This window comes from Diplotaxodon limnothrissa, linkage group LG20 (assembly GCF_057381915.1).
Source record: "Diplotaxodon limnothrissa isolate DT_005_m linkage group LG20, D_limnothrissa_male_GT1.1, whole genome shotgun sequence".
Taxonomy (NCBI): Eukaryota; Metazoa; Chordata; class Actinopteri; order Cichliformes; family Cichlidae; genus Diplotaxodon; species Diplotaxodon limnothrissa.
In genome coordinates, this window is record NC_140615.1 from 31198971 (window position 1) to 31224016 (window position 25046).

The 25046-nt window shown below is 41.0% G+C and overlaps 2 protein-coding genes across 2 annotated transcripts; one reads left to right on the forward strand and one right to left on the reverse strand.

Moving 5' to 3' along the window:
* Nucleotides 1-10007: 10007 nt before the first annotated feature.
* On the reverse strand, nucleotides 10008-11447 carry LOC146611200 (uncharacterized). Its single transcript, XM_085345524.1, has 2 exons — nucleotides 11207-11447; nucleotides 10008-11089 (listed from the first exon to the last, which is right to left on the reverse strand). Exons 1-2 carry the CDS (start codon nucleotides 11445-11447, stop codon nucleotides 10008-10010), a joined length of 1323 nt encoding a protein of 440 aa, XP_085201650.1.
* Nucleotides 11448-22123: 10676 nt separating this feature from the next.
* Nucleotides 22124-24006, forward strand: LOC146611201 (uncharacterized). The gene has a single exon (XM_085344698.1). The coding sequence runs from the start codon at nucleotides 22444-22446 to the stop codon at nucleotides 24004-24006; it is 1563 nt and encodes a 520-aa protein (XP_085200824.1). The 5' UTR covers nucleotides 22124-22443.
* Nucleotides 24007-25046: the final 1040 nt, after the last annotated feature.

Below are 25046 nucleotides of genomic sequence, written 5' to 3' on the forward strand. Positions count from 1 at the left end.
CAGCAGCTGTTAGTTCCAGACGTGGAATAGTGACAGGTTTTAGAGGTGTTACTCTTGCCTTGCCCATCAAGAACGCGACGTGGATGGATTTCCTATTATCTTGCATGCGCAGATATGACACGGTTCCATATCCAGATTCACCAGCATCTGAAAAATGGTGTAGCTGTGCATGTGAGAGAGGTCCAAACTCTCTTGGTTGTATACACCTTTTAACCTTGAAATGGGAAAGCATTTGCAAATCACTGAGCCAACCTTTCCACTTTTGCAACATGGTTTGGGGTATTGGTTCATCCCATCCCAGTTTCCTTTTGCAAAGCTCCTGCTGCATTCCTTTGGCAGGCAGCAGGACTGGTGCAAGAAATCCCAATGGATCGTAAATGGAACTTGATATTGATAACATTCCACGCCTAGTACAGGATTTTTGAGGGATATCCATTTTGAAGTTGAATGTATCAGTTTCCACGCACCACTGCAAGCCCAGAGCTCTTTCTACCGGAAGTTTGTCTCTGTCAAGATTTAATTCTTTCAAGTCTTTAGCCCTTTGCTCCTCAGAGATACTTTGCAACAGGGTGCGATTGTTACTGACCCACTTGGTCAGTGTAAATCCTCCCCTTTGACTGTGCTGAAAGATCTTTGACCAAATCGACAGCATCTGAGGTGGAGGCCACACTCTTTAAACAGTCGTCCACATAGAAGTTCTCTTTCAGCGTTTCACATACCTTGTCTAGGAATTCAGTCTTATTGTCCTCAGCTGTTTTTCTCAAAGCGAAACTGGCGCAGCTAGGGGAAGATACTGCACCGAACAGATGAACAGTCATGCGAAACTCAATTATGTCCTTGCTCAGATCTCCATCTGGCCACCATAAAAAACGCAGAAAGTCTCTGTCTTCTTTGGCAACTTTAACTTGATAAAACATTGCCTTTATGTCACCCATAAATGCGACTGGATCCTGTCGAAATCTAAGCAAAACCCCAAGCAATGTGCTTGTGAGATTAGGACCTTGTAAGAGCTGCTTGTTTAATGATGTCCCCTGGAATGATGCCCCACAGTCAAATACAATTCTTATGGATCGTTTTCTGGGATGGTAAACTGCGTGATGAGGAATGTACCACTTCTTTCCATTTTCGCAAGACAGCTGCTGTGAAGGTATTTGCTTTGCATATCCATTACTTATCATCTCGTCCATAAAGTTTGGGACGTTGTTTGCTGGCCTGGAGCCGCAGATTCCCAACGCCTACTGTAACTGCATGATCCAGGTAAGAAGCTGAAGATTCACAATGTGTACATTTAATTTTTAATATGAGACAATTTGTCAAATGTTCCATGGGTCTTTTATGTTTGCATCTTAGGTGTTATACTTCCTGGAGCCAGTTCGCTGCCTTGTTCAGAATCATTTGTGCCACAAGGAGTTTTGTTTGGCTTGTGAACTCGGCTTCCTCTTCCACATGTTGGATTTGTCACAAGGAGATCCATGTCAGGTAAGTTTCTTTCTTTCTTTGTTTTCAATCTGTTGGGGATTGCAAGGCTCTTACTTTGAAATCTCATTTTGTTGTGACTGCCCAAAGTAACCTCTAATGTCTTCTTCCTTAATGTGACCCTGACCAAATGCTACAGCAGCTGGACCCACAACAACAACCTGAAAATGTCAACAGTGCTGCAGGAAAACGATCTCATGCAGCGGAGACGGAGAGCGTTAAATCCAAGGCCCGTTTCACTACACGGGGGAGATTTCCAGACAGCTTCAGCTGACAGAGCTGTGACGAGACGCCCATTAAGCCCGGAGGAAAAGTGAGGCCGAGCAAGACAATGCTGACCTTAACAACTCTGCATTAAAACTGTGCAGGACAGTGACGGACCAACACGGATGATCGGGCAGCAAAAAGGGCGTGCCAGAGACAGGAGGAGTAACTGAGGTCAGGAGGCACCTCGGAATGAACAAAAGCACCAGGAGAAAATAAGCTGAAGGCACAGGTGTCGGGGCTTGGCCAGGAGCTGACCTCTGAGAAGAGCCGAACAGCAGAGCTGTAGAAGGCCGTGGAGCAAAGCAAGGGAAACATCAATGGACTTCAATCTGACTTGTACGGAAAAGACTCTGAGGTTTCTGCCCTCAGTAAGAGCTCAAGGCATCAGAGCAGGAACTGAGCATGGCTCAGAAGGAGCTGGCTGATAATCGAACCCATCAGGCTTGGAGTCCCAGACACAGGACTTGAAATCAGGCCGGAGCTTGCTGGAGCAGGAGGTCGCAAAAACCTGACGAAAAAGCTCCAACAGCAGGAGCAAGCCCTGAAGGAGCTACAGAAGCAAAAGGGTCAAGTTAAGGAGGAGCGGAACAAGGAGAAGATGCAGGACACTGGAGAAAAGCACTGCCTCAATTGGGGCCAGAACCAGTATGGACAGAACTTTGAGCAGCAGCACCAACGGATGCAAACGGACTGAAAAGGAGGAGGGCAGGACCCCAGGGCACGCTTCAGGCCGTGGTTTACCCAGAACACCAGAACAGGAAAGTGATGAACACAAACACCCACACAAACACACACATCCACATGCACTGACTCAGAATGAAGTGAAACACACATATGCACTCGTTGATTGAGTGAGAAATGACACACACACACACGTGCACAAATCGAAATGCTGATTCAATTCACTGAGAAATGACACACACATTCACAAGCTTGTGCAATGAAGAGTGATACACACACACACGCTGATGCAATGAACTGGACTTTGGTTTTGCACAACACTGGTCACTATATTCTTCATTTCCGGTTAATACTTGTACAGCTGCTGTTATTGTGTATATATTTATTTATATTTAGATTTCTTCATACATTCTTATATAGTTCTATATTGTGTATTGTGTATTTTGTTGTACAGTTATTTTATTTTCAACTTTAATTTATATATTTATCTTTATCTTATTCTTCCCAGTTAAATTTACCCTTCATTCTAATTTGTGTTGTACAGTTATTTCATTTTTAACCTTAATTTATATTTTATTCCTTCCTAGTTAAATTTACCCTTTTTAATTTTTCATATTTATTTCCTATCTTATTCATAGCCTTTTCCTTTTTTGTTCTCTTTAGGTCACGAGCAGTTGTCCAAGCATTTCACTACATATCGTACTGTGTATGACTGTGTACGTGACAAATAAAATTTGAATTTGAATTTGAATTTGAATTTGAAGAATGCTTTCCTAACAAAAGCTGCACACAAACATCCAAATACGGAGTCGGTTACAACAACAAGAACCCATTGATTGTTTATTGGTTAAATGCATTTCATGCCACCCAGAGGGCATTTGTGTAGATTTAGGGGACAAGGTCTAAAGCAGTTGGGTTGTGAAAACAATGTCTGTGCGTGATGTCTGTTTATGGCTTAAGGCCTCCACTGAATTGTTTACTGTGCTTCACACAGCCTGATAAGGAGCAGTGGTACAGAGTGAAAATGATGAATTAACGGGGTGAGTTTTATTTTGGAGAGAATATGAAAAGGTTGTGTTGATTTGACTCAGTTGTTTACGTTTCTGCCAAAGCAAAGCATTTGTGTGCAACCAGTGTCCACTATTGAATTAAGTCAATCCAACATGTTTTTGTCAGTGCAAAAAGGAGTTACGGTACCTGTATGCTTACACAATATTGTCCCGGGAGGGAGAAAAACTTTCTGGTGAAGTTTTGGTTGATCTTTGGGTTTTGCTTGACACTAGGTTGATTCTATCAGTGAGGTTTGGATTGTTCTCTTTCTCTAAGAGAGAGAAGGATGGTTTTATGCTTGGACATGTTTGCAATGGGCCCCAGTATTTGTTACTATATGAGTATTTTATTGTTTACGTTTGTTTTTGCTTTTGTTACAGTGCACTGAGATAAGAACATCAGAGAGGTGTGATCCACCGGTGGTGATATTTTGGTATTTTGTGAGTTCCTGATTTAACAAATCAGCTCTTTAATCCAGGCCTGAGAGATTGAACTTTAAAGCGCTATAAAATATTCTTACTGAAAACAGTCGCAAAGTATTTTTCTCCATGATTATAATGGGCTTGGGAGAAATTCACTTATATGGGACACTGATCGAATGAGAAGTCCTGAGCTTAAAAGGATTGCAGCGAGTCAATCCAGTCCAAAGAAGGAAAAAACAAACAAGGAACTGTTTCCTTTAAAATGATGACGTCATCTTGCTGGTGATGGAGCCTCGAATAGGTTGCGCGTGAGACTCCATTATCAGCAATATCTGGTATGAATGTGTGTGGATGTATGCATGTGACTGGACTGTGACGGACTGACGACTAAAAGTTTTAACTGACTTGGTACTGAGACAAAAACGGTACTGACTTTAGGATTAGTAGATGTCCACAGACAATTCACCCAGCCTGTAAAAGAAGGGTGGATGTTTTGTCTTGCTTTGTTTTGTTTTTGCAAGGACAGAGGGTTGACAGAGACTAAGGGGGCTAAGGCTGTAGCTTCACAGGAGTGTGAACTGCAGACTTAACCCTTTGGTTGCTAAAGTGAAGAAAAGGTTTGATTCCACTCATGACTGAGCATTCATAGATGGGAGTTTCAGCATTGGCAAGTCCAGTGTTTCCATCCTGCAGGTCTGTAGAAAATATGAACAATCAATTATTACCAACTTCCTGTAAACACTGCAGTTTGATGATATTTTATTAAAATAAGACAGATGATTTTTCACTGTAATTCAGAACAACATTTTAAAGTAGTTCATTTAAATTCACTCTCTTTATATTTTTCATTTGAACAAAATCACCCTGCTTCTTCCTGACATCGACACAAGCCATCTGCTGAAGAACAGCTCAGCTCAGAGTTAAAAGTTTAAAAATTGACCTTTTAGTTGTTTGAGATAAGAAATTGATCTGCTTTCAGGCTTTTGAAATACATGCGTAATATTCAGTTTTCAGTCTGTTAACATTTAAGCTGTGCTGTTCCTCTTGAACTTAGTAAAAAGGCACAAATAACGTTGTTGTCTTTTGCCAGTTATTGCCCACAGTTAGATTGCTGCAGTTTAGCTTTCACAGAAACGTGACTTACTGGCCAAGACCAGGACCTTTTATTCTTTACTGAAAGCCACAAGTTACCTGGAAAACTCGAAGTGGTGGGTATGTCCTCATTCAAACAAAGTATACTGTAATTCTGTTACTGCTGCATCAAATTCAACAGTATTATCCCACTGACTTGTGTGTAGTAAGGTATTTGAAAATCCACAGATAAAGAAATTAGATGATATTTTGTAGAATTTGCTGATGAAAAATTGAACTTGTTTTGACATAAAAAAAAAATTCAAAAGCTTCCTTATAGTCATGATGTTAGCCTGAATTATATAAAACACTGCATCAAATAGAACAACAAAGTAATTACAGATGTTTATCCCAAGAAAGCAAAATTAAACTGAACCAGCCTTTTAAACATTCTGATGTGTTCGGGAGTATAGATTGCTGAATTAACGAGGTGCACCTAAAGCCACCATGAATATCGAACCCATATTGTAGCGTACAAAACGCTGAAGGCGCACAAACTTTTTTTTTTAAGTGTGGATGTTGTGACCGCGGTTCAGTATCGAAGCATCCAGCTGTGGACATTCACTCACAGACAGCCTCTGCTTCTGCTTTCAGCACTCTTTCTGATGTAGTGCAAAACCTGCAAACATTTTTATAAATCAGAAATAATAAGAATTTACTTACAGAGGAAGATGGAGCAGAAGAAAATGTGACAGAGTTTCATCTCGAGGTTCTGACGGCTTAATGTTTAATGCTGCTTCTCTTACTTCTCTGTTTGGAAACAAGGAACTTCTAACTTCTCTTATCCTCGCAGTCCCTCCTTCAAATTCACACTCCTGCGCTTTGATGGGGTTTTTTCTACTGCAGAGTCAAAGATTAAGTGTCCATTTATTTATGGGTTTCTTTTAAATCGTCCTTCAGAAGTTGCAGAAGTTGATTCTTTTGGTTTCTGGAAGTCTGTCCTGCGTCTCACAAAGCAGACTTTTCAGACTTGATCAAATTCACTTTAATTTAGCTGTCTGGCTGTACTCCAGTTTCGTGTGAAACCAAAAACACTGCATCATCTAAAAGCAACTCGACTACTAAAAAAGTTTTGACACTGACAGAGAGGAAGTTTTGAGCCATCAAAATAGAAAATTTCAAACAAAAATGTATTCACTCACCTTATTACTCAATTGTACTGAGATTGGGTGATCGTGAAGATCATCTAAGTACAGTTAACTCACTTTCATCTTCAGTAAACAAGTTTGAAGTCTGAGTTTCGTGACACAGCACTTTATTTACTTGAAGGAACCATCAGATGGTAGGTACATTATGATCATAAAGCTGGACATGGTCAGCAAAAATAATCAGGTAGGTTCTCAGTTGGCCATATTGAATGTGAGTATTATAAGAATGTGCGTCTGACAGAAAATAAGAAAAAGCAGAACAGGTAAAAAAAAATGTGGTGTTTCATCTTCTTATATGTGAGGGAATGAATTACAGAATACTTTGCGGCCATGACCTGTTGTAAAGTTTGAGTTTCAGGGTAGAAGCAGAAGTTGTATTTAAGATATAGAAAGTGAACGTGCATTAAGGAGAAGTGGGCTATGTAGCCTTATTTATAAATGGCTCGTACAACCCAGTTGATTTTAAAGTGTGCTGAGGAAACACATTGTAACTGATGTTGCTGGATGTTCACTGTCTGGATTCCTCCATCAGAGGTCAGAGATACAGAGGTCATACATACAAATAAGATAAGATAAGATAAGATAACCTTTATTAGTCCCACACGTGGGAAATTTGTTTTGTCACAGCAGGAAGTGGACAGTGCAAAAGTTATGAGGCAAAAATTAGAATACAATAAGAATAAATACAGTACACAACTGTACAGAATAGAATAAAATACTATATACAGTAGAATAAAATAAAATAAATATACAATAAGATAAAAATAGAATACAAATACTATATACAACTGAGTAAAAATACAACGATGACAGAAAGGATTATTGCACTTAGTATTATTGCATATGTATGGATGTGTGTGCTTGATCAGTTAAAGTCTTTATTATGGAGTCTGACAGCAGTGGGGAGGAAAGACCTGCGAAATCTCTCCGTCCCACACCGTGAAATGATGGCAGCTCATTAAAGGCTCTGTTAGAATGTTTCAGTGAAATCAAAGCCTGGATGGCGTTAATTTTAAACTTCAGTGACAGCAAAACTAATTCCACTTATCTGGGTCATGGGGGCAGTAGCCTAAGCAAGGAAGCCCAGACCTCCCCAGTTACCTCCAATACGGGGGAACACCAAGGCGTTCAGGCTGACAGATATAATCTCTCCAGCATGTCCTGGGTCTGCCCTGGGACCTCCTCCTGGTGGGATATGCCCAGAACACCTCACCCAGGAGGTTGTATATGTCTGAAATAAAGTTATAATATTAATAATAATAATAATAATAATCCTTGTCAGATGTCTGAATCACCTTAACTGGCTCCTTTTGATGTGGAGCAGTAGCGGCTCTACTCTGAGCCCCTCCCGATAGCCAAGCTCCTCACCCTATCTCTAAGGGGGAGGCCAGCCACTTTTCTGAGAAAGCTAATTTCTGCTGCTTGTATCTGCCATCTCTTTTTTTCAAACACTACCCAGAGCTCGTGACCATAGGTGAGGGTAGGGATGTAGATCAAGAACTTTGTATTTACACTCAGGTTTCTCTTCACCATGATGGACCAGTATGGCTGGCATCACTGCAGCCACAACACCAATCTGTCAGTGGATGTCCTGCTATCCTCTGTCTTCACTTGTGAACCAGACCTCAAGAACTCCTCCACTTGGGCCAATAACTTGTTTCTGACCCGGGGTGGACACTCCACCTACTTCTGACTGAGGTGTCCTAAGACTTGGAGGTGCTGATTCTCATTCACGCTGCTTCACACTCAGCCCCTCTCTTCACTAGAGTCCAGAACATACAGCTGCAGATCTGCTGATACAATTGTAAAATCACTGACCTTCTGGCCGAGGGTGGACACCCTTATGATCAAACATGGTCTTTGTTATTGATAAACTGTGGTTTGCACAGAAATTCAGTAACAGAACACACTGTTCCTCTCAATTGTGCCCCTCCAGGTTACATTGTTATTGCCTACATGAGCACTGAAGTCTCCCAAAACGATGGGAGTCACCAGGTGGAGCACCCCACCCTGGGACTCCAAGAAGCCCGGCCATTACCTGACCAGAGGTTTCAGGGAACCCTCTTGTCTACAGGGAGAAACACCAACGTATTGGTAGCAAGCCAAGGGGATACTGGGATATAGTCCAACCTCTTTCCAGGAGACTGGACTTATCCAAGGTTTTGAAACTCATCTACCTTCACTATCTCTGCTGTGATTAGATGGAAATTGTGTTGTTTAAACTAATTTTAATTTCCATTTATTATAAGAGAATTTGAAGCAACATGTGTTGGCTTACCGTCTGCTGCTAAATTGTTTTGCTACATTGTGCAACATCAGCTACAAGCGATAATCAAACACTTTTATAGAGATTGACAGACCACGTGACTTTCGCGCACTGCATGCCGGTAACTCGTGGCAAAACGATCCAAGCGCCGCATCAAATGCACGCATTTGCAGCACCGCAAGAAGTTCATTGTCGGTTCCAATACACTTTTGTGACTTTGTTGTGTGGACAACAGAAGCTTGTGTTATTACACGTGTGATGCCAGATGTAGACTTGTGGGCTAAAATGCTGCCTGTCGCTCAGGATTTCTTCTACAAAGTTGTGATGCCTGAGCTCTTGGCCAATCACTACACTGGTCCAGAACCCAGTGTTTCACAAGGGCCACATTCCATGGATGTTACCGTGACAAAAAAAAAACGAAAGAAAAAAGCTTGCATAGAAAACTAACCAGACAGTATTTCAATTACACCCGTTCAGAGACAACTCTCTTATATTGAAGGACTTTATTGTGATTTCATGTTTAGTGTCACTTTAAGGTGGACCCATCTTCCTGTACTCTGCACTCTATGGTTTGTGTTACCTGGTGTTCTGTCACTCACAGTGAATTATAAGATGTTTACATTGCTATAAATGTCTGTCACAACAGTCATACTTTGTTGTAAATATTTGCCGATTTGCACCACTGCACTTTACAGCTGTGCTGTAAATTATCTCTTTATGTCCAGAATGGGCCGACGCAATCTCTTTCTTTTCAGTTTGTACTAATATACAGTGTCAGAACCAATACAAATAACGTAAGTGTTGCACAAGTCTTTCATCAGGACTGTCTTTATTTATAACTGACAACAGTGTTACATGTTACTATTGAAGCTGTCACGGACCCAGTTCCAGGGATTCGGGGTCCGTGAGCAGTGTGGACTATTATTATTATCGTGGTTATTGTGATTATTGTTATTATGGTTGTGTCCGCTGTCCTGCTTTCCGTGTTGGTGTACTGTCAGGTGTTTATGTGCATGTGTGTGTGTGTGTGTGTGTGTGTGTGAGGGTGCGGTCGTGGCAGGCACTTTTAGGCCTGGTGGGTGTGGCCCTGCCAGCTGACCGGTCCCACCCAGGAATCCACACACCTGGCGCCGATCAAGCCTCGTCAGAGGAGCTTCAAAACAGTGTGGCTGAGAGCTCCTCGACGCTGGATCGTTGAGTGACTTCCCGAGGAATTGTGGCGACCAGGAGGCAGCACACGGAGAGTACACAGGGAACGGAGACAGAGCACGGAGCACGGGCTAAAGGAGAAGACACGGAACGGGAGTTGGGATCGCACGGGGGATTTATTGTTGTTTGGATTGTCACCACTGTAAATAAACACTGTTGCACTGTAGAGTCCTGCATTTTGGATCCTCCTTTCCCCACATCCCCACGGTCTGCCAGCGAGACCGTGACAGAAGCTTACAGGACAAAGGCAAAATAGTATACCGTTGTGCATTATTTGCTGATTTGTATAAAAAAACAGCTGCACAACAAAACAATAACAACCACAACAAACAATTGATACAACAAATTGGAAAACAGTTATTCATCACTTGCATGCTTCACAACAACACTTGGGCACATATTTGTGAGCGCACATGACACAGCGATTATCTTATCCAGCAAAGTCATGTTCTCACCTTCACATGGCACCACAAAACCTAAACGGATGGTGTCATTTAGGATAGTGTACTTGGACCGTAGACAGCCTATAACGCGTTCAACATGGATCCTGACATGTGCCAGTTTTCGTGTGTCCTCCACATCTTTTGCTTGTAGCTGACTACGACCCCGTGTAAATGCTGGGATTTTTAAAGTGGCACCCATTAAGGCAACACTTTCCTTGATATCAAAACCCCGGTCAGCGAGCACTGTGTCCCCAGGTGACAGCTTCTGTAGAAAGCCAGATGTTTCAGCTATTCGTTTATCGCTGGTACGCCCTCCCCATCCTTTAGAAATGAAAGAGATGGTCCCTTGTGGTGTGATGCCAATGAGATATTTCATTGTGTGTCTACTTTTGTATGTGGAATACGTCTCCGCCATGGCGCATAAATTTTGTGCTCTCTCTATGAACAGTTCAAAACAGTCAATAATAACTGTCACCCGGTCACCAAACATCTCAACATACTGGTGTGGCATACTGGCCTGTATGCAATGTCTTCCCGGCCAGTGCACCAGTGGACTGAGGTGAGCGTATAGCACATTTACAGTAATGTTAAATACAGTGGATGTGGTTGTCCGGCTAATATCAAAGAGGTGTGCAATATGTGCAATTGGAAGGTTGAGTCTTAAACGCATGAGAGTCAACAAGAGCATCTGAAACTGGGAAATTTTCCTGTCAGTGTCTGGCAAGCTCGGGCTGATTTGTTGTAGCACCCCCATTAGTAAAGCAAAAGAAGGCAGCCCTGTGTAGAATTTAACTTTAGAGTTGTTATCTTTCAAGAATTCCATGTCTAATTTCCTTTTGGACAGTTCTTTTTGTAATATTAGGTTTTCTTCCTGCAGGTGTGCTATTTCTTGTAACCTTAGAGAACACATTTTACAGTCCTGCAGATCTTCATCCTCGTGCTGTGGAGTTATCTGCTGTGGTTGGATCTCAGCTGTAGTTTCCGTAGTGACAGGTGCTGAAAAACACACATGCATACAGACAAAGACAAGATCATTTTATGATCAAAGGAGCATAGCGCGATGATTTCTGTTCAGCGCCAAATAAGACGTATTAACTACTACAAAACACTTACCTTTGTGGAAATGCTTGGAGCAGACTAACATGTGAGGTGGAGTGTTTTCGAACGTTATATTAGGTCTTCGGATAGCGGCAATCCAGGCCATCCGTCGCCTCTTCTTGACTTCGGAGACATGGCTTGGAATATTTCTGCTCCACGCCGGAATCCGATAAAAACCAATCGCTTTACCCGTCGGCTTCACGCGGCTGTTGCTCGCCCGGCTTGTGCAGTTAATAATACAACAGCTTCTTGCCATTTTTGGTTTCTTTTTATCGCTGTGTAACTGATTTCAATTGAAAGCCTGTGTGCGCTAGTAGCTCTTGCCACGAGTTACCACAATCCTTTGCAGTTTTCCCCTTGAATGACGTCACATTTTCAATCTCTATTCTATGCCACTTCTGCATGAGAACTTATCTGACTCAACAGCACAACCTTGTGGGGTAAATTGTGCAGTGCACACCTTAAACTTTGCAGGTCAGGCCAGCGCAGGCAGGGTTAAACCGACAGTTTTCATTGTCAGTTTTTACATTTATGTTAGGCTACTTTTAATTAACTGCTTTAGCCCACTTACAATGAAAATTTAAAAAAATCTTGTTCATGACCTGTGTAGTATGTAGAACTTAAAATTTTAAATAACCTGGCACCTAGTTATCTGATTGACCTTCTTAATTTATATATCCCCACAAGGGCACTCAGATCCTCTAATCAGGGGCTCCTAATGCAACCAATGTCTCGACTAAAGACGAAAGGGGATCGTGCCTTTGCTTTTGCTGCACCAAAACTTTGGAACAGCTTGCCAGTTGATATCCGTGCGTCGGAAACTATTCAATCTTTCAAGTCACGGTTAAAAACCCATTTGTTTAAGCTCGCCTTTCAAACTACTTAGTATAATTTCCTCCCGGTTCGTGCTTGTAATAATATTACCATCCTATAACTGTATTTCTTTGTTGTTGACTGTTCTCTTTTGTTGTAAATCTGCAAATATGGCTCGTCTGTGAAGCACTTTGTTGTACCTGTGACTCTTAAATGTGCTATAGAAATAAAATTGAAATTGAAATTGAAATTGAAACTCCAATTTCGAAAACACAACTTTCTTTCTTTTCTTTCTTTCTTTTTTTTATAAAGCTCTGACTTGTATTATGAGTATGAGTCTGTGGTCTGGGAGAGAGTCCTGTAACTCTGTCTGCAAAATACAGTATATAATGACCAATGCTGGGCAGTTAATTATATAGTTATTTCTTCAAAAAAGTTACTGAGTTTGGCAAACAACAAAGTTTTTTTGCAGCTATTTTTTTTTAAATGCAGCCAAGGCATTTTTAAATAAACATTTCAAACTATTTACAGAACAATCAGCTGTTCTGCATCAAATCTGATGCCACACAAATTATTTGTGCCACTCCAAAAATAATTTCTGTCCACTATGAGATAAAGAAGAACAACAGCCTGATACCTGCAGGCCTGACAACAGGAGATGTGTCACTCCTGTCACTCCTGTAACATTCAGCAGTCGCCTCATTGTTCTGACACACACAATAAAACTATTGACTACACTACACACTAACTACACAAGATTTGCGCTAAACGTCTCAAATCTCTCACATCTCAAAGCACCGCCGTCACTCCTAAAACTTCCCCCCGTTTCTTAACAACTAGATGCCATGTTGCCATATCATTTTTCGATTGGTCGACATGGTACTTTTTTGGACGAATAGGAAAGGGACAGGGGGGTGGGGTTTGTTTTTGCTCACAGGTGGAGAGTGCTTTCAAGCCTTTTTTTTTTTTTAAATGCCGTTTTTACCGTTTCTTCCTGCAGTAAATATAAACAACGACAGTAATCAGGAAGAAAACCAAACATTGCATTTTTTTTATCATAACTCTGGTTTTACGTGGCCGATCAACAGAATTTAAAAACTGGTATAAAGTCCACACTTTTTCCGTCAATTTTTCCGTCTGTCCTGCTCACATCTCCAATGGTTGTACACGTTGTCATTAACGTGGCTTCACTCCACATCAGCCACACCGCTTTGCTCGCTAAAACACCGGTGTCGGCGCATAAGGACGCTGTCATAGCCTGTCAACGACCTTGATTGGCTGCATATATAGGCATCATTGGCTGGACTATGGGATAAGGTGGCATCGTTCTAATCCCATATGGGAGCAGCCAGTCACTCACTGACTAACACTGCAAAACAGAATTGTTAAAGTTTTAATTTTAATTTAAATTCAGGTTAGATTTTTTTTGTGCACAACGCAGAATTTATGTGCGCAGAGACCGTGCCAGCAGTGCGCAATTGCGCACGTGCGCAGCTTAGAGGGAACATTGCTTGCATGCCATACAAATGTGATAAACACACACACACACACACACACACACACGCACGCACACACACACACGCACACACACGCACACACACACACACACACACACACACACACACACACACACACACACTTGCGTTGTATTGTAGTTCTACAGTATGATAACAGGTCCTGTAGTTCCAACAGCTACATTGGAGAATAAATTGCCTTTCAATGCAGACACTGAAGAAATGTGTATCCAGACTTGGAGTATTTTTATTGAGAAAACACATGTTATGTACTTCTTTTGATCGTTCATTTCCTTGAAACACATCAAAATATTCTTACATTTTATTTATTTAAATAGTATAATCCTTCCAGTGAAATATTATTTTACAGCAACACTGTAAAAAATACATTAACATTGTTCAATAAAACATAAATCCATCCATCCATCCATCCATCCATCAATTCGCTTCCGCTTATCCTTGTCAGGGTCGCGGGGGGCGCTGGAGCCTATCCCTGCTGTCATAGGGCGAGAGGAGGGGTACACCCTGGACAGGTCGCCAGTCACACAGGGGCAGACAACCATTCGCACTCACTTTCCCTCGCACATTCACACCTAGTGGCAATTTGGATTATCCAATTAACCTATCCCCACATATTAAAACATAAATATAAAACCAATTTTAAATAAGAAAACGTATGTGCAAATGCAATATCTCAGAAAAATAATAATGTAATATTATTAAGATTATATAGTAATACGTATTTAGTTACTCTTAGTATGAGTGAATGATATGTGAGCCTTATTTAGACTGATTGGGACCTGATGAATGGAAAATCAAAGAATTACCTGATTATTTTTTTTGTACCTGATTTTTGTTTCTGAGAATAATGAGATCCACATAAGAGGACATTTGTTTTAAATTTCGATAGAACAGCGGCAGTATAATGTCCTCGTAAGTGGATCTCTGGCCCTTGTAGAGCAAAATTGGGTATTTTGGTGTCGACAACCCAAAATGTATTTTCCACATATGTGGATGTCAGGTCCTTGGAGGTTAGAGAATGTATATGAAAGATGGATGTAGCCACCATGACAGCTTGTCAACCACCTGCTTGTAGCAGGTCACAGTTTATTTCTGCTGTGATTTTATACACAGGTAAAAGTTGTTTAGGACCAGGATGGCTTTGGTGAGAGTAAACTGGAATAATAACATAATATAATAACAATTTCTTTGCTTTTGTTTTGTTTTGCAGCTTCCTTAATTTGTTTCTTTTTAGTATCAGTTTTTTCAGGTCTGGTAAAAAACAAACAAACTACTATTTGATTAAAATAAATGCTTTTAAAATGATTAACCATGCACACCGTTAGCCAAAGTTATGGAGCATGAGTTGAGACAGAATGGTCTTGAGGTAAACCTCTATCCAGACTGTTAGCCACAGTAAAAAAATACAATTAGGGATCTCTAATAATGCTGCATGATTACAGACACAGGCTTGGTTATAGGATTACTATCTGGAAATCCAACAGCTAAATGCAATGTACTACTCACAGGTCAGTTTGCAGAGCTTTATGCAACTGTTTCATTAAATCTGTCCTACAGAGTTTCTATGGAAATATTAATGGGAATAACAGGATTAGTTTTCTGTTAAGTTAAACTAAACTATCAACTACCATAAAGAAACATTTTTAACCTGAGATTAACTGATTGAAAGCACATTAATATTTGCAATAAACAGAAAAGAACATTCAGTTTTGTCTGAATTATAATCACTTGTTGATCTTTGTGAGAGGTAAAGTGCCATCAACAGCATTAATACTGTTTCTTAACTGCAGAGTACAGAGGAGGTGAAGCATCTGTGGTGAGGTTGGAAGGGCTGGTATGTACCAGAGGTGTGGAATAGACGACTTCATCCGTTTTACTACAGGATGTGTTGTTGGTGGCAGGAATGTTGGAAAAATCCACTTTAGCATAATTAACTTTATTCATGTCGTCTTCAGCCTGAAAGAAAAGCGAGATCAACCTTCAGACCCTTAAAAACGTGTTTGTAATTAAATAAAGGTTTATGGAGCTACAGCCTGAGACATCATTCTTTCTTGTACACATAAGTTGTACCCACATTTTGAGTGTGAAATCTTTAAAAACATAACCCTCAGCCATGTTTTCTGAATTGCTCTTTAAGTTATATCTAAACAAAAAGTAAACAAATGTCTCGTGAATAAAACGAAAGTGTTTGTACCTAATAAACTGGACCCAAATCCTGTGCATTGAATTTGGCCATTTCTAGTCATTGCTATTAGCTGGCAGAAAGAAATGCAACAGTATATCCACAGGGCATAATAATAGTATAATATCCATCCATGACTACTGATGAATTACTTCATTACTCAGACTGGTTTGTCCTGGATTTGGACATCAGAGTTTAAAATAAGAAACGAGTTGTATCTACTTTGTTCTGAGAACAGGTGGTGAGGTTGTAGAGGTCGATGTTTTCAGCTCCATCTGGTTGGGGGCCTTTTGCAGTGGTGTAAATTGAAGACACTTCCACCTTCCTCTGTGGGGCCCCCTCTCTTATTTCTTGCTTGGCCTGGAGAAGGAGAATAAACCAGATGGTGGATACAAATAAAGCGATAATGAAACTCAGGTGTCTCACAGTTCCTAAAACTCACCCGTGTAATGTTGGCATACTCTGTTTCCACAGGAGGTCCTGAAAATGCAGTTCATAAAACAAACATCATTTAACATAATTGATAGTCTGACCTGTTTAAAGCCAGGCTGGAAAACTACTGACTTTGTAAGATATCTCAGCTTTTTCGTTAAGACACAATAGAATTTAAACAAAATGTACATGAGTCAGTTTTTTTATTCTGTCAGCAGCAGAGATCAGTGGGTGTTAAGTTCATACCTGATGACTAGGTCTGCAGCATAAGTTTAGATTAACTGTAATGTCGGGTTAATCTCCAGGAAATTAATGTGTGATGTGCGCTGTAAAGATGAAACACTGCTGTGTGTTTATTGTAGGCTCACCTTTGGGTTTAATGGCCTTCCTGTTCTTGTAGAAAATCAGCAAAGTTGCTGATAAGACGATGATCACAAGAACCAGAGTCAGAATCATGTAAAGCATCTTATCTGCACCTCAGCAGAACAGAGTTTTAGTGTTACTCTCTTAATCAATAAAGGTTAACTGATGCAACTAAAGACACACAAACTGTTACACTGATACTTGTATAAATTCATGGAAAGAAATCTGAGAAACTGCTGAGTGATGGACCAACAACATCTTTGTCTGCCACTAAGAACTCATGTAGTGAAACTCTAATGAAGTCAGGCATGTTCTCACTCAGCTTTTAATGCCCGGTGGTTTAAACTTCTTGAGTTCTTCATTCAGATGTTGTGCCATACTGCACTACTTTTATTTGATAACTTTGAAGTTTAGCTTAAAATAAAATGACTCTTGTACTTTACTTTTTGTACTTTAATTCTATTTTAATGTGAATACTTTTTTTTCTTTTACTTTTAACAGAGTTGTTGTTACAGGAAAAATGATTCTATGTTTCTTTACCTTCTTTTAAATGTACAAAGATGCCTTTTGTCTGCCCTTTGCCTATGGTTAGATTAGTTTAGAATTATCTTTTTAGACTTTCTCAGCAAAGACATACTGTTTTGGGACATATTGTTTTAGATTGTTTTATCTCTCACAGCCTTCTCCCAGCTCTCTGCTGACGAGACTAGCGCCACATATGGAGTTGTTTATTTTATTTGTTTTGTATTTTCTTATCCTGTTCTCACTGTCTTTCCTATAAAAATTACCAAGCCACTGTGCATGGGGTGAGTTGTTCTTAGCAGCTCACCCGTGTACACGTTTGATAAAGAAAGTAACTTTGTCTCATTGTGTCTTTATTTCTCCTGGGTCTTTTACAGAGTTTTCCCCCAACATTTCTTGGTCCTTCGACAGCCGGATCACCTCCATCGTGTCCCATCTCCGTGACCAGTCCACGTTGTTCGCCTGTCGACAGCCCACACACCAGGTGTGTGGAAAAAGACCAAGAGCGTTAAATTCGGGTCTTGGCCAACGTCTTAGAAAGCGACCCACGGTGGTGGGACCCGATCGAGGTGGACCAGACCCGGCGACACCGACCAGGTAGATACAGACACACTGACACAATCTTGCGTAAAAGCGCATTTTGAATTCAGGGAATTTAAAATAGCGGAAGTAGCTCGTCGACTGGTAGCTCTGGGAGCTCGTCGACTGGTAGCGTAGCTCGTCGACTGGAAGCTTTGGAAGCTCGTCGACTGGTAGCTTTGGAGCTCTGGGTAGCTCCCCCAGCTGGGTCTAGACTGGGTCTAGGGAGTAAGTAGCTCTGGGAGCTCCCCTTATTATAAGGGTTCCGGTCGCGCGCGTCGAAGCTGTGAATGTGTGTGTGTGTGTGTGTGTGTATTGTTTTAATTAATGGAGCAAGCTGAATTTTCACGGTCCAATAAGAGACTGAGCTGCTCCTACTGTGTTTTTCTTTTACTGCTATTCACTGACGTGCTGGTGAGTTGAGAGAACGGTCGAGTTCCGTCTCGTAAAGTTCACACCGCTTTTGGAAATAGTCCGAAAGTAGAAGGGCGTGTGAGCAACCACTCTCGTCTCTAATACCAGCGAAGGTGATAGCAGCTGTATTGTGTATATATTACTTAAACAAAAATAAGTAAATACATAAATAAGATGGGTAATCACGCAAGTGAAATTAAAACTCACTCCTGCTGACGAGCAGTGGTGAGAAAAGAAAAGTCCAGACGCCGGACAAAAACAGTGTCTGTAAACTGAGAGATTTCAGAAAACAAAATATAAACAGTCAGAAGAACAGAACTCAACTGCCAGTTTAGTAAAACCAGAAGACGAGACACTGTGCAGTTCCCACAATCCTTTTAGTAAACCATCACTCACTCCTGCAGCCGCATCTGCAGCAACACCCATATCAGGAAGAACTTAATAATCCCTTATTAAGTGAAAACTAGAGATCACAGTAGTTTGAAGTAGTTTAAAAGGGTTGAAAACAGACCGCACTGAGTAGATATAAATATAAAAAGTACGAAATAAAGATGAACAAAGGGAAAATTACAGTAGAAATGATCTTTAGAGTATTTGACATTAATAATAGCAAGGACAACAACCTGTAAAGTGATATTAACAATGAAACACAGTTGGCATGATGACCATGCCCAGCATGTATAAAATGAATATAAAGCAAATACTTCACACGAAAATATTTTAATAAAATAAATAAGGTATATTAAGACTGTGTCACTGTTCAGCCAAGGACAGTGTGTGAAAAGGTAACTGTCTCCACCCTGGGAAAAGGATGATTCTGCAGGTCATCTGAAGCCCTTGATGGATACAAAATAAAATATAAATAATATATTATAATAGAACTGCCTGGTGCGCCATGCAACAGAGAGAACAAATGTGACCGCTGATTGGATGAATTCAAAATTATCTGTTTGCTGAATAAGATGATCCTAACTATCAAATTGGCTCAGTAGTACTATAGTGGTACACACTGCTAAAATATTATAATATGCTATTGCTGTCATATAAGACAAAGAGGATAATATTAACAATGACAATATTAATATGAAGAGGCACCTTAATCTGTTATGATGTGTGGTGAATAATTGTTAAGCAGTAGTCTGCATCAAGCTTAAGGTTTGCTGAAACTCAGTGTAATGACATGTGAGATGAAGACAATACGGAGAATAACTAAACTAATGAAGTGCATAGAGGCACTTGACCAGCTTGAAACCTATCATCCTAGACTGACACATTGCTGAGATATAGAGCACACCTATAATAACAACCAATAAGCAAAACCCTGTAGACAACAGCTAAAACTACAGGATTGAGAACCTGAATTAAATATGCAGACACTGCTAAGCTGATGAGCATGTTACACATTTTCTTTTCTTTTTATTTATTTGTTTCTTTTAGAGCAGAAGCTGCTGTAACACACCCAAAGAAAGACTCTAGGTCTGACCAACCGTCTCAGTCGTGGGCAAAAAGATGTCAGTCAATAAAATTCTAAGAGATAATTTATTGACAAAAAATATATCAAGAGACAAAACGACACACTTAATATAAAATTCATAGCGCAAAACCAATCCATCCCAATCATATCTGATTTCATCACATTACATACCTGCACAGAGAGACAAAACAAAACAGCAGTGGTTGTAGTGTGGGCTATAAGTAGACCAGTGTATCAGTGCAATCAAGTACACCTGCCTCTAATTAGTCCAACCTCATTCCAGCCATTGGCTCACCAAAAATGTGACACACACAAAACCACTCCCAACCCAGTGCAACTTCACACAATAATATGGAGCTGAATTAACACAGGCACATTAGTCTACCCTGTTACAAGCTGGATGCTATTACAAGCCAACATATGCAGACTTCTGCCTTGTTCGGGTGGCAGCATTTTTCTTTTTTCTTTTGTGTCCTGACACGTTTATGTTTTTTGTTTTTGTTTGACTATTTTGTTGGTTTTGGAAACGAATTTAAACGAACTTGTGACAATACTTGAGAATCACAGTGACACATAGTGATTAGGCATATGATTGAAAAATGCCTAGGTTTAGAGCTGTGAGCTATGAGCTGTGAGCAATGCAAAGTTAAATATATATATGTATAAATGGGAAACAACCCTAACTTGAAAGTTTGAAATGTGTGAGATCCATGAATTGTTTGAAAAACTAGAAATTATTCAAAACTGCCTTAAGTGAAAATGTAGTGTTGCATCTATTCTCCCAAACCAAGACGAACAAAAAAGAAGAAGCTTTCTGTAACTTCAAAATAAGGCTGACTGTTGACAATAGACTAAAACACTAATCCACAGGTGGCTATCAGGAACAGAGAGGCGAGCAAAGTCACAAACACCAAGGCTGCAGGCAGCCATGCAGAAACAGCAGATAACATAGAGACAACGCCTGCTAGAACCATGGAGAGGAAGGTCACTTCCCACGAGATTGTAGGAGTAGAGGACAAATTAGTTGTAAAGTCAGCTTCAGGCCACACAACTGTACAACAATTAACTGCCCTTTTTAGAACTAGTACACACAGCAAGTGGCCGCAGGTGCTTTATTAAATGCATATATGACCAGTCGTGTCCAGTAAATTTGCTAGGTAGAGACGCTCTGACAAAACTTAAGATAGCAGTCATGCCATTCTTTTCTGGTATTACACCTGAGTGCCAGACACCGACCGAGTATCACAACATTCTGAGATTTAAACAAACTCCAGGCCGAGATCCACCTTATGATCAGCAAGTGTGGAAGCTAGGAGAACAGCATTTGACTTTACAGCACAGGCCGAAATTGTGTAGGTTACGCAGTAACCACAGATAGTAAAATAATGGAAGCAAAACCATTTTCTTCTTCATGTCCTGCACAGAGCGCTGAGCTGATAGCTGTGATACGCGAAAGCTAAATACACAAAGACAAACTAATAAACATACATACAGACAGCCAGTATGTTTTCTCTGCTGTGCATCATTTTGCAAAAAAATTTGGCATAACAGAGGAATGATTACACCAACTGGCAAACCAGCATGCCAACCTCTTACAACGCCTACTGACTCTTTCATTACTACAGGCAACAATTTTGCTGACAGAGCAGCAAAATAGGCGGCACAAAAGGCAAACATCACATTGATGGCAGTAAACACACATCAGATTCCACTGGATGTGTTGAAAAATGAACAAAAACAGCAAGCACAGCAGAGCAGGCAAAATGGCTAAAACACGGTGCAGTTCTGACAAACGACTTAATGATGTGTTATGGCAAGCCAGTGTTGCCAAAATTCCTCCACAAAATGGCGGCATTAGTGACTCATGGCTGTACGCATTTGTCAACGGGGGGACTGACCAGTATTGTCAACTCTCATTTCTACACTGTAAATTCTACACTGTAAATTTTGAAACCTCAGCAAAACAATTTGTCAGAACATGCATGACGTGTCAAAAATATAATGCTCAGGGTAACCTGCGACCAAGAAGAGGCCGTTTTCCAACTCCGCCTCATCCTTTTCACACAATTCATATGGATTTTATTGAACTAAGCGAATGTCAAGGGTCAAAATACGCACTAGTGGTTATAGACGTGTTCTCAAAGTGGCCAGAAATCTATCCAGTGAAAAAGGCAGATGCAATTTCAGTAGCAAAGTGCCTGTGCAATCACTTCATACCCACATATGGCATCCCAGCTTTGATACGGTCAGACAACGGCACTCATTTTGTAAATGATGTCATCACTAAGGTCCCTGAAGCACTCGGTTTCAGCATAAAACACCACTGTGCTTATCACCCTCAGAGCGCAGGCCTTGTAGAGAGAACTAACGGCACTATAAAACAAAGGCTCAGGAAATGCATGGCAGAAACAGGAAGGCCGTGGCCTGAATGTTTGGGTTTAGTGAAAATGTGGATGCGCTTAACACAAGGCTCCCATAAACTAACTCCATTTGAAATCATTCATGGCAGGCCGTTTCCACTGCCTATTACCAGTCAACCAATAGACAAAGCAATCAGAGAAAACACATTAGCAGAATGGATGTCTAAGCTGTTAGAAAACAAAGAGATCGTTGTACATAATCAACAACCTGATGATGTTTCTCCAGTGTCTTGCAGACTAAAGCCCGGTGACTGGGTTCTGATCAAGGTGCTCCAAAGGAGAAACTGGAGCACACCCAGGTGGGAGGGGCCATACCAAGTCCTCCTCACTACACCGACCGCTTGCAAAATTGCGGAACGACCATCCTGGGTCCATCAGAGTCACTGCAGGCGAGTCAGTGAAGCCATCTAAACACAGCTGACGGCAGGCTTGCCTACTTGTTGTGATCTCGCCCGGTGGAGGGGTCAGCTTTCCTGGCCGGGGGGTCTACTCGCGACAGGAGGGTGTGTTCCGTCGTCATGAGGTGGTGGCTCTTATCAACTGCAGCGGCCCTGACCATGGCCGGGCTCCTCACCTTTGCTTCCATGAGGGACAACAAGTCACGCTATATGGAGAAAAGGCAGACACTGTATGACAAAGGAAAGTACACCAAGTTTCCCCATGGATACGCCACTAACTTCTGGTGGCAGTGTATGAACACTACAGCTCACTTGAATAACAAAACTGACTGCTATGCATGTACCCATATGCCCCTATCCTCACAGACGTCTGGCCTGTGGCCGTACAGCATACCTGAAGATCGCAGTTGGTGTCTGTTGGGCCTGGCAACACATCCAGGCTACGGTACTCTTTGGTCCAAAGCCAACTACAGCATCCCAGCAAAAGCAACCTGGAGGTCATCATCACTCACAAATGTGAACTGTTCCGGACAGACCTACCTACTGACCTGGCCCCAAGTCTCAGACCCACTGCCTGATGTAATTCTACTGAACAAACTGAACGCATCACAACTGCCAGTATGTGTGATGAACAATGGCTCGCGGGCAGTGGGGGAGCTGCCTACTCACCTATGTAAGTCCATATACACTTTCTGCCCACCAAGGAACGAGAGGAAGTGTATGGCCTGTTCAATCAACGCCACCTGTGCCAGTAACACGACGCTGATGGGCCTAAACTGTCGCTCCGACTACAGCTACCGAATGCCACTACAAACAAAGACTCAGTACCAGACAGGATGTGCACGGACGGCACCCAGCAGCAGAGGAACCAGAGTTTTGGCTGACTGGTACTTCCTATGTGGCAACAAGGCTTATCTGTCACTCCCTGAAGGTTGGGGAGGTCTGTGCGCCCTGGTGGAATTATCAGATCACGTTTTCTTCATGCAAAGTGTTGCACATCACCCAAGCAGCCGGCAGAGACGTGAAGTGGACATCGCCTCCCCCAATTCTTTCGGCATTACCGTGGACACTGGAGTGCCGGGAGAGTTTCGCATCTGGGGAGGAGGAGTGAAATTCTTACAGAGCTTGATCCCCGGCATTGGAGTTGCCGAGGTGCGGGATCACGTGGAAATCAACCGATATGCTCTGCTACGACACATCAACTTAACTAAGACCCTGGGAACCGCCTTAGCAGGTGAACAGCAGGCCATCAGAACGATGGTGCTGCAGAACAGACTGACACTAGACCTGCTAACAGCATCACAAGGAGGAGTTTGCAAGCTGATCGGGGAAACATGTTGCACTTTTATCCCTGATGGATACGAAACTGGAGGAGACATTTATGAAGCTTTGCAGAATTTGACCGCTCTGCAAAAATATGTCACTGAACACACACCTGGAGCAGCTACAGCACAAAGCTGGCTGGACTGGCTGTTCAGCGGTTCATGGCTGGCTGCTGTAGCAAAGCCATTTTTCCTTCTAGGTCTCATCATGATAGCACTGCTCATATTAGTGTTGTGTGTGTTGCCATGCCTAAGAGTAATGATTTCAAAGATGATAACAACTACAATGACTGCTTATATTGCCGTGCCTCAAGAAGAACAACATCCCGTTGCAATTCTGTTAGAAGAGAACTTGTACTAGCTGCTAATAAATGACGTGGTGATTAAAAATGACTTGTCAAGTGATCATGCACTGATTAAAACATTAGTAGGTTATGCAAGTTTTCATGCTATTATTTTTTGAAGTCTTCAGTTTTAAACATAAAGTTTTCATTTTAAATATGAAGTTTTCATTATTTTACATATAAAGTTTTCAATTTAAGGTTTGCATCATTTTAAATATAAGGTTTTCATCCTTGTATTTTTTGAAGTTTTCATTTTAGTTTTCATCCTTTTATTTTTTGTAGTTTTAGTTTTATTATTTTTTCTTGTTTATTCCACTTGTTATTTCATTTACTATGATTTTCATTTACTATGTTTTTCTTTTTATTTTGTTTTATTCTTTAGACCAAATGACTGCCATTTCTGCTATGATGACATTTTGAAGATTTTGGAAATTAAAAATTGCCTAACATACTTAATAAATGATTTTCATAGACAATTGTTGTATACATTTAAAATAAGTTAAACAGGGGGGAATGTTACAGGAAAAATGATTCTATGTTTCTTTACCTTCTTTTAAATGTACAAAGATGCCTTTTGTCTGCCCTTTGCCTATGGTTAGATTAGTTTAGAATTATCTTTTTAGACTTTCTCAGCAAAGACATACTGTTTTGGGACATATTGTTTTAGATTGTTTTATCTCTCACAGCCTTCTCCCAGCTCTCTGCTGACGAGACTAGCGCCACATATGGAGTTGTTTATTTTATTTGTTTTGTATTTTCTTATCCTGTTCTCACTGTCTTTCCTATAAAAATTACCAAGCCACTGTGCATGGGGTGAGTTGTTCTTAGCAGCTCACCCGTGTACACGTTTGATAAAGAAAGTAACTTTGTCTCATTGTGTCTTTATTTCTCCTGGGTCTTTTACAGAGTTTTCCCCCAACAGTTGTGTATTTCTTCACCGCAACTGTTTTTAATTATACTTCAGGAATAATTCAAAGTGCCTCTTCCACTCCTGCTGATGTGTCATTAATGGACATGGATGGAGGTTGTTTGATAAACACGAGACTGATTCACACTC

What these genes read in the sequence shown, in the direction of transcription:
- LOC146611200 (XM_085345524.1), bottom strand. Translation starts at nt 11,447, where the DNA reads ATGGCAAGAAGCTGTTGTATTATTAACTGCACAAGCCGGGCGAGCAAC. An exon ending in CTCCAAGCATTTCCACAAAG is followed by an intron (nt 11,090 to 11,206) that starts GTAAGTGTTTTG and finishes TGTGTTTTTCAG; the next exon opens with CACCTGTCACTACGGAAACT.
- LOC146611201 (XM_085344698.1), top strand. Translation starts at nt 22,444, where the DNA reads ATGAGGTGGTGGCTCTTATCAACTGCAGCGGCCCTGACCATGGCCGGG.